Below are 9959 nucleotides of genomic sequence, written 5' to 3'. Positions count from 1 at the left end.
GCCAGTGACATCACCCGGCCGCTCCCCACTCTCTCCCCGCCCATGCTCACGGTGACGTCACGCCCTCGCCACACTGCCGACACGTCTTGTTGGTGGAAGTGACGCGCATGCGTCCGGAGCTGTCATCCGTATTTTTCATCCCTTGGTTTTGTTCTGCTTTCCCGGTTCGGCTCGGCTTGGGTTTCGGTCCTGGTTCTGCCCCGTCTCTGGTTTAGTTCGCCCAGCTTCTAGTATCGCCCATCCCTCCCCGCTGTGCGGCGCTGACTCGTTCACACAGACAGCTGTTCAGAGACAAGGAAAGATGTCCACCACCGGAGGCGGAGAGTTCGGTAACCCTCTGCGGAAATTCAAGCTCGTTTTCCTGGGCGAGCAGAGCGGTGAGTACCGGGGATCGAGAGTTAGAGGGCAGAGTCTGCAGAAACGTGCATCAGTTACCGGTTCGGGGACCTTGATGAAGAGGGAGAGACAGAGAGAGTGTGGTGCCTGAAGAAGGTTGTGGAGAGCGGAGTGATATCGGGGAGAGAGTCGGGGTTTCGGGCCCAGTAAAAGAATAAAGCGATGTCTTGCTCTTGCCTGTGTTGTGAGGAGAGAGGGTGGGGATTGTGATTCCCAGCTGATTCGGACCGGGAGAGGTGTTGCATGACAGAGATACAGACTCGGGGACTGGGGGTTGGCAAGTCGGGGTATAGAGAGCCTCTCACGCGGAGGTTGTAATCCATTGCTTTAAGATCAATAATTAAAATTCTTACAGTGATCTCCATAACCTAAATGTCTTAGCAGAGATGCAGCCCATTTTGGGTGTGACCGGGAATCATAACAAAACGGAAAGGGGGTTATTCTAAATTACAAATTCTGAAAAATGCCCAGGCGCTTTTGTTTTATGTTATTTTGCCTGAAATAATAAAACGAGCATCTTCGCTCTCAAAAAAAAAACAAAAAAAACAGTTTGTGTTATAAAATTAAAAAATTTATATACCCCCCCCCCCCCCCCCCCCCCCCCACACCACACCACACCACACCACACCACCCCACACAACCCCACACACATAACGACTCATAGTGGACAGCAGCAGGGATCCAACGCCCTTGACTGCCAGCTTCTGGAATCAGCACCGCAGGGATATATTTCACAGACTCCAGGGCCAAACAGTGAAGTCGAAATAAGAGTGATATAAGATCGTCTTTACTGGATTAGTTACCAGCTTCCCTGATAAGAGATTTGTATATAAAAAAATAACTCAATATAAAAAATATATATCATATATATATATATATATATATATATATATATATATATATATATATATAATATGTATAGTTGAAAAACAAGCAATTGTCAAAGCCTAACACCAGATTGAACCCAGTTTTTGTCGGGGACTCCATATAAACACCAGCATTCTTCCCAAAAATAATTGCATAAATGTGATCCTGGGTTTCAAGGTTTCAAGTCAAATTGCCAGTGTTGCTTGTGTGCAAAGTATATAGACCCCCAAACTACACTGAAAGGTCCCTATTGCTGGTCTCAGTGTACAAAGACCTCTCCAGTTTTTTACACCACTGTTTAAGAAGTTACAGTACACCTAGAGCTCTGTTAAACACTCCTACGTCTCTGCTTCAACAAAATCACTAAGCTCAAGTTTGTAACTTCCACTAACCTTCATAGTGGGGTAGCCGTGAACTAGTACACACATACAAGTATATGCAACAGCCAATATTAGAATTCAGATGTTTTGTGAGAATTCAAAAGTTTTGGAATCATGTAATGCGCCTATATTTTTTAACTGTTCTTTCATATTTATGGATCACAGTTGTATAGATTCTTAGCATAAAGCTGAGTAGACCAGTATCTCAGTTCCAGTGCATTATTTGTGTCTCGTTGCAGTGGGGAAGACCTCCCTCATCACCAGATTCATGTACGACAGCTTTGACAATACCTACCAGGTAAGACACTAGCACAGTCAAACTAGCTAATGCATGCCGATTAATCACCATTTTATATATGTTGCTTCGTTCAGTCTGAGCAAACGAACAATAAACCTCACGCACTTCAGATGAGAGCTGATAAGATGACCCTTTATAGTTTTTTTAGTGGTTGTTAAGATAGCGTGAATTAAGCTATCATTGTATTGTGTTACATGAAGTCTGTCTCCTCAGAGAGGGAAAAATCTTCAAAACCGTAAAAGCTCCATGATAGATCCTAGAACCAGACTGCAGGCATGGTTCTGCTGTTTGTGTACAGATGGGTCAATCTGATCATCTCTTATCCCAAATCTCTCTCTGTTTAGTCTACTCGTTGAAAAGGTATTGAGGGATGTGTTGTGCATTGAATTCACAATATAAATTTTACTAAAAGCCTGAAATGGGAAGCTATGCGGCTAACTTGACAGGAGAGCTGATTTGCTGTGAATGCTGTCACTGTGCAGGGCTGGTCTGTGCCTGTCTTGTTGAGTGAGTGACAGTGAATGTGTTTCTATTGTATTTACTGTTCACACTGTGTCTGTTCCGTCACCTAACATTTGTAAATTAACTTTTTTTTTTTTTTCAAGGCAACCATCGGAATAGATTTCCTGTCAAAAACAATGTATTTAGAGGATCGTACGGTAAGTACCTCACTGCGGCTCTCAAGGTGGTGCTGGTAAAAAATGTAATTAACAAGAAGCCCCCATAAAATAGTATATGTTAAAAAAAACCCTACAGTTCTTAGGAAAATAAAAGCAAGTCGGATGTTCCAGGAAAGATCAGAATAAAAATGCATGTGTGTGTGCTGCTGATTTTCATGCACCATAACACACTGTAACTTTCGGTATGACCAGGTTTTCAGACATTCGAACGCATCAGAAGCTCTATCATTGGTTTGTTAATTTACGTCTGTTTGTTTCATTCATTTTATTTTGCGTTACAACACTTCCTTTGCTCAGTTTATTTTGTTTTATTTTTATTTTTTAATGTAGGCTTTGCCTTCAGGTTCATTTTTTCCATTATGTTTACTTTTGGTTGGCCCTTTCCCTTCCCCCCACCCCCCCCCTCCCGGGTCCGCACAGATCCGACTGCAGCTCTGGGACACGGCCGGACAGGAGCGATTCCGCAGTCTCATTCCCAGCTATATCCGCGACTCTGCCGCGGCCGTCGTGGTGTACGACATCGCAAGTAAGGACCCAGCCAGCCAGCCAACCAGCGAGCGAGCGATCGAGCTGGCGTGCAGGGTTAGAGAGACAGGGGCCAGAGCTGCTTCAGGCTTGGAAACACACTTTCCCTTGCACAGCAGACTGATCCACACCTGGTTTTAACAGCTTGGTTGTGCAGCTTGGCAACCTTAACCACCCTTCCAAACAAATCTCCTAATACACTATGCTATAGGTCAAGAGCATGCTGTATTAATCTTGAAGGATTTCTGAGCACTTGTAAAAACGTTCCTTCACTCAGTGGAGTCCGATCAGACTGATAATAATGGGAGTGGCTCCCACAATAAGAATTGTGGTTCCCTTCCCTTGATATTCAGTTCTAGAATACATAGTAATGGCTGCAGGTTGATATCAGCTCAAGAGGAATGTCATTTGGAAATTGTATTTGACTGTTCTGATGGTACCAGTAAGCTTAATGTAATGGCTGAAAGTTCATTACTTCCACAGACTTCGATCAGCACTAATGTTACCCTAAGGTAAGGTAGTCCAAGATTAGTGCTAATCGGGGGTTTGTGAAATAATGATTCTGAGTGTATTCCAGTGCAGTTCTTAACAAACTGCAGTCATTACTCTGTGTTACAGGAAGCGTCCTGATTTAAATGGCTAAACTTCAACCCTTGGAAGTCCCATCCAGGCAGCAGCGCTTTCATTCTGTCTCCCCCCTCCTCCTCTTCCTTTCCTCTTTTCATCTCTGTCTCCCCCTGTCTCTCTCTGCCCCCTGCACCCCGCAGGTTCGACTCCAGCTCTGGGACACGGCGGGTCAGGAGCGTTTCCGCAGCCTCATTCCCAGCTACATCCGCGACTCCACCATCGCGGTTGTGGTATATGACATCACCAGTGAGTACTGCCACTGTCAGTCCGCTTCTATCCGAGGGGTCCGATCATACGCTCGAGCAATAGGAAGCAATGCAAGGCTTGCTGCTGTTCGGAGTGACTGGTGCTGTTAATGGACTGCAGCCTGTTTGCCAGGACAGTAATAGAAGTGAAAGCGGTCAGACGTGAGTGCTGATCTTGAGGGCAGCTCTGGGGAAAGGCAGTGTCTGGGTGTTGGCATGTGCTGTCATCTTTTTTTTCTGGTCTTTCCTTTTCCTTGTACTGTATCTTATCTGGGGAAATCTTTGTCCTTCTAGCCACAAACACTTGCAACAATAACCTCTGAAGACAACACAAAGGGTGATGGTACAGGCTGGCGGAACTCAGTGCTGTATAGTTACAGAGCCCTTTTAATACCCAGCCTTATATTGATGGAGGGTTCATTGCAGGGCTTGGCAGATTTAGGACAGGACATTGCAGAAAGACATTTGTGGGGGTTGTGTTCAATATTACATTCTGAACTGGTAATACAAAGCCTGCAAAGTATTATTTCAAAATGATTGTGTATATATGTTGCAAATGTATTCTTATACTGACTCAGTGGAGGAGGCATGTGAGCATAAGGCTTGTATTTATTGACATCTCTTCCAGACCTAAACTCCTTTCAACAAACCTCCAAGTGGATCGATGATGTCAGAACAGAGAGAGGAAGTGATGTCATTATCATGCTGGTCGGGAACAAAACAGACCTGGCTGATAAAAGGTAAAGAGCACGTGCTCAGGGGCTGTTTGAGCAGGGTGCTCATGAGTGTACCTTGTATCTACGTTGAGACACTGAAGCCATTGACTTCTTTGAGCGGGCATCATAGCGAAGTAGTAGAACAAAAATCTAAAAAAAAAACCATTAATGGGAAGTATAACTGCACTGCAATGAAACTACTAGAGCCAGTGAAAGAGGGGCTTTTAAAACATGATCAAGCATGCTTGAAACATTCCTACCCTGGGGACCCAGGTCTCTCCAGCACCCCGCTGACCAGCCTGCACACCTGAGCTGCTATCTTCACAGTCCTGCCCCGACCCATTCCTGCTTTTAAATTGTTTTAAATTTTATTTATTTTCATTTCAATTATTACATATTATTCCTCTGTTATTTATTATTATTATTATTATTATTATTATTATTATTATTATTTAACTTCACTATCAGTCTGCATTGTTATATTTCTTTGTTGGACTTTGTCGTTCCTATCATGATTATTATTTTGTATTATGATTTTGCTGCTGTTTGCCCCTTCCTCCTGCTCCTCCTCCTCCTCACTGTTGCTGTAGACAGGTCTCTATAGAGGCAGCTGAGCGGAAGTCCCGTGAGCTCAATGTGATGTACATAGAGACCAGCGCCAAGGCAGGCTATAACGTCAAGCAGGTGGGTCACAAACACAAGGGTCCCCCACAGCTGAGTGCTGCAGCTTAATGAGTCCCTGCTGAGGTCGAACCTTTTTTAGCACTTTCAGTTAAATTTCAAATCTGGTTACAGAGAGATGCATCAAAAACTGTGCCTAACTCGTACGTAAGCGAATCTTTCTTTAGCCAGAAAAGCTGGATTCATCAATGTATTTTACAGCTTTTTCATGTTTGTTTTTTTTTCCCCAAAGTGCACATTTCTAACAAGTACAGCTTTTGTGTATCTTGGGTTAAAAAAAGAAAAGATGTATTTGATGCAGGGTTGGGGTCAGTTCCCTTTTTTCAATTCCAATTCCATTAAAATCAATTCAATTTCCCATACCCTTTATAATCAGTTACAAATTCTAAGTCCTTCAAATTAATTCATTTTGAAGGATTTGGAATTGATTGAAAGGTAAGGGGAATTGGAATCGATTTTAAAAGAATTGGCATTGGAATTGAAAAAAATAGATTGACCCCAATCCTGGTTTGACAAGACGCTGTGCATCCCCTATTTTTTTTTCTTTTCTGTGAGCAAGTTGACTTTAGTCTTTCATGAGCTGAACTCTCTCTCTCTCTCTCTATCTCCCTCTCTCTCTGTCTCCCTCTGTCCCCCCCCTTTATTTGTTTCTGGTTCTTTGTTTGTCCGTCTGCCTGCCTGCCTCTCTTCTATGTGTCTCTGTCCTTTGCTGGACCAGACAAATCACCACAGAAGAGGGGGAGCAGAGAGCTAAGGAGCTGAGTGTCATGTTCATTGAGACCAGTGCAAAGACTGGCTACAATGTCAAGCAGGTAGAGATTGAGAACTCCTCTGCCCAGTCCAGCCCTCTCCCTCTCCCTGTGCCTGTCTCCCTCACTGTCCTCCTGATCCTCCTCTCCTTCCTTCCCTAACCCTAATTGCATGTGCAGTGAGTGTTGTTTTAAATGTGGATTGTATTTCATGAGAAAACAAAAAGCTGTGTGCATAGTTATGACCAAAAGCATTACATCACCATACAGAAATATCGACAGTCAAATGAAACCTGTGTAATAATAATATTCAGTAGTGGGCTCCTCTCAAGCAGAGAGATACTGTCAGTTGAGGTGCCGTGGGTTTATTGATGTGGGCTACTGTCCACTAAGTACTACACAAGACAACCAAACTCCTTTCCTTTCTGGTCAAAACCAGGTTGAGAGGAGGATTCCAGAGTTGACAGGTTAGTCCAGTAACACACAGTGCAGCACCTGAGTGAGGACAGCTCTTATTAAACCCCAGGGGTTCTCTTGAGCGATGCATTCACCATGTTGGATTTTTATTTTTTTTCCCCCAAGTTGTTCCGTCGTGTGGCCGCTGCCCTGCCTGGGATGGACAGCACACCTGAGAAAAGCAAAGAGGACAGTATCCTTCAGAGAGTGTGGTGGGGAGTGACCTTAAAATACAGCTGGCATTCCACCAAAGACACTTTGAAACATTGGCTTTAAAAAGTGTGAACAGCATGGAGAAATTGGCCAGCCCTGACATTCCCTCGTCTTTCACAGCTATTGAGTCTGGCCCTATGCAGAGGTGTTGCTCAGTGGACTGCTAGATGGGGGTGAGGCTACAGTAGTGAGAGTGCAGTCAGTCAGTCCTCGCTCCTGTGATGCTCCAGAAATTCAGACTGGGCCCGGTGTACAGCACAGGTAGTCCCTCATTCATAGATGTGCGGTATTGTCAGTCAGTAAACTGTAATAAACATGTCATCCTCGCTGGATGGGTCAGGCAATGTGCATTTCGGTTTTAGCTCTTTACGTTGTATGTGTGTCGGTGTGTGTGTGTGTGTGTATGTGTGTGATCCTTAACTATGCATCTCAGTGATCGATATCAAACTGGAGAAGCCGCCTGAACAGCCAGTCTCTGAGACCAGCTGCTCCTGCTAGTCCCGCCCCCCTTTTTCAACAGCTCTTCTCCCATTGGCCATTTACACCAACCATGTCGGACGCCATTGGCTAGAGAACCTGCTTCCAGGCGGCTCAGTGACTATCCGGAGTAACCGTGTGGATGTGCTATTACATTTAAACTTGTATCTAAATTTTAAAACTAATCAGTTTAAAACCACCGGATAAGTTAAATGCTGAAAAGTTCAAATCTCATCTGTTACGACTGCATGGCGTATTTAGGATTGCAGACTGAGATAGCTTCTCCCACCTCTCTTCAGTTCTTGCACTTTTTTTTTGTTGTTTTTTGGAGCAAAAATGGTGCCGTTACACTCTTTGTCATTGTTGAATTACAATAATAAAAATATTATAATAAAAAATGTGTGTTTCAAAAAAAAAAAAAAAAAAAAAAAAATGTGTATGTTTGAGAGGCCACTGCTGCTGTAGAAGTAAATCTTTTTTTTGTGTGTGGTTGTTCATTGTGCAAAGCAGCTCCTTTGTCATAGGGCAGTGCCCCTGGCTGTAGCATTAGAATGCACTGGGCTCTTCTCTGTTTGCTGTCATTCTTTGTTCTCCAGTATTGAGATTGAACTCGTATTCTCTTTTAAATGTCTCTATCTGGCTTTGAGCTGCATGTCAGACAGTTTAAATGCATGATGTTTTTTAGAGTTGAGAACCATAGGCAGTGGCAAACAGCTTTTCCCAATCGAAGCTAAAAAGGTGGCAGAGGCGTTTAAAAAGACAACATGGTAAAGTAACAAAACTCAGCGCTCACGAGGAGCACTTCTAACGTAAAGGGGAACAAAATGTAAACTCATTCAAAAATAGGGTAAATAATTTTAAAAAGTATTGAAATGCTAATACCAGTTTACCATTAGTTATTAAGATGCAAACAATTGTGTTCCAGATTCAGATTGTATTTCCATTCTATTACCCTCGACTAGCTGCCAGTTTAAACCTAATTTGGCACTCCTGAGAAAAGCCATCATCACAGATGAGGTTTGCAATCTATATTCTTATTGATATTACTGTATGGGTTATTAAATGTGTTAGTTGCCTATTAGTCCACTTTTAACAATGCAATCTTAACTCCTAGGTGGATGTAATTATATGTATGAATGCCTTCTACCGTCATGAAAAGTTCATCTAATAGTCTTTTAGTAAAAAGTAATGAACATTACAAAGCAGGACTGGGTGTATTCATTTAGATTGTTTTGTCTTGTGATGGGCAGCCTAATCAAGCTGTACATGGTTTCCTTGATGCTGAGAGGCAGCTGTACAGTAAGCCTAGGAGTGTCACTGTGTGGTTTTATCAGGAGCAAAATCCTGAGAAAATCCATTGAAACAATAAGGCATGGTTTATCCTGATGAGCTTTTAAATCTTTAATAAGGCTTGATTACCATGGTTTAATAAGCCTTAGTTAAACACAATCTGAAGGTTGAACTGACCCCCTGTTGTGCAGTGCAGCTGTCTTGTGTAACATAATGTTGTCTAGGGGGTGCACTCCCTTATTTCTCCTGCAGGAGGCAGGCTTTTGCACACCGAGGCCTTGCGCTTTAAGAACATGGTTTTCTTGAGAACATAAGAGGGCTCGAGTTCCCAAAGTGGTTCCTGATACCAGTTGATTGAACAGGAACACAAATGCTGTGCTTATGCCTAAAATAGGTGTTGGTTTGCTAATCGTAGTAGTAGTCATAGTAGTATTGTTACAAATATTATTTATTTGGTTTTTAATACTTGACTGTTTTGTATTATTTGCTTGACCAAAATGATGGTAGAGAGGTGGAGTTGAACACGGGGTATGTGTGCCTGGCCCGGGCAGTATTTCTGGGAACGCTGTGCCTGGCCCGGGCAGTGTCGCTTCTCTCTCGGCTCTTGTGCTTGAATGCAGTCCTTTCTTTTCCTCTGTTTGTTATCTGTGTTATACAGCAGGCACCGCCTCTGTTGTGTACCAGTGTGTAGTTAGACACCTCCTCACTCGGTATGATCTGTCTTCGCTGTAGTTTGTTTGTTAGATCCCTGGTCTGTATACTTTGCTTTTTAAAAAAAGAAAAACATATAGATAAATATTGAATTATTATTATTATTATTATTATTATTATTATTATTATTATTATTATTATTATTATTATTACATATTAAATAGCTATATCTAAGCTGGTCACTATTGCTACTTGTCACTGACTGAATGTTCAGCTGTGTGCTATCAGGGGTGTCTGTCAATTTTAGATTTTAAACATGCTGTCTAGTCTTTAGCGAAGTTTCTGTGAATAATGTACTATTACCTGCTGTACAAAAAAAAACACCGAAGTGTATCACCCAAAATAAAGTTAAGAGATTTCACCAAACAAGCGTGATTTTTCTGCTTGATTTGACATTCTGTATTTATGTGATGGTGTGCAGATTCTTCGGAAGATGTATGTGACCTTTGCTCATTCATTAGTAAGTACTACAGGGAGGTGTGTTTGTCCTGAATAGAGGGACACTTGAGACTGTTCCACGTAAAAACAGCAATGCATTGTTAAGATTACAGAAGCACCAACCAACCGAGCTCCCAACAAGCCTCTATCAAAGTGTATGGAATGAGCCTGTTTTTGCAAAAGTATGCTACAGGGGTGGTGTTGCTACGT

General features: G+C 42.6%; 1 protein-coding gene across 4 annotated transcripts; it reads left to right on the top strand.

Annotated features, from left to right (window-relative positions):
* Positions 1-93: 93 nt before the first annotated feature.
* On the top strand, positions 94-9677 carry LOC121318851 (ras-related protein Rab-6A-like). 4 transcript variants are annotated; one of them, XR_005950634.1, is made up of 8 exons: positions 94-377; positions 1883-1941; positions 2547-2600; positions 3042-3147; positions 4647-4758; positions 5325-5418; positions 6134-6227; positions 6747-6813. XR_005950634.1 is itself a non-coding variant. In XM_041255973.1 (8 exons), the coding sequence occupies exons 1-8, from the start codon at positions 302-304 to the stop codon at positions 7329-7331; spliced, it is 633 nt and encodes a 210-aa protein (XP_041111907.1). In that variant the 5' UTR covers positions 100-301; the 3' UTR covers positions 7332-9677. The 4 variants fall into 4 exon arrangements, 3 of the variants coding, with proteins under 3 accessions (XP_041111907.1, XP_041111904.1, XP_041111905.1); XM_041255973.1 differs by lacking the exons at positions 3042-3147; positions 5325-5418 and adding exons at positions 3914-4019; positions 7267-9677 and having other exon boundaries at positions 100-377; XM_041255970.1 differs by lacking the exon at positions 6134-6227 and adding an exon at positions 7267-9677 and having other exon boundaries at positions 102-377.
* The last annotated feature ends 282 nt before the right edge of the window (positions 9678-9959 follow it).

Source organism: Polyodon spathula, chromosome 7, assembly GCF_017654505.1.
Source record: "Polyodon spathula isolate WHYD16114869_AA chromosome 7, ASM1765450v1, whole genome shotgun sequence".
In the NCBI taxonomy this organism is placed as follows: domain Eukaryota; kingdom Metazoa; phylum Chordata; class Actinopteri; order Acipenseriformes; family Polyodontidae; genus Polyodon; species Polyodon spathula.
This window is presented reverse-complemented; position numbering and strand designations above follow the sequence as displayed.

What these genes read in the sequence shown, in the direction of transcription:
- LOC121318851 (XM_041255973.1), top strand. Translation starts at nt 302, where the DNA reads ATGTCCACCACCGGAGGCGGAGAGTTCGGTAACCCTCTGCGGAAATTC. An exon ending in GCTTTGACAATACCTACCAG is followed by an intron (nt 1,942 to 2,546) that starts GTAAGACACTAG and finishes TTTTTTTTCAAG; the next exon opens with GCAACCATCGGAATAGATTT. An exon ending in TGTGGTATATGACATCACCA is followed by an intron (nt 4,020 to 4,646) that starts GTGAGTACTGCC and finishes CATCTCTTCCAG; the next exon opens with ACCTAAACTCCTTTCAACAA.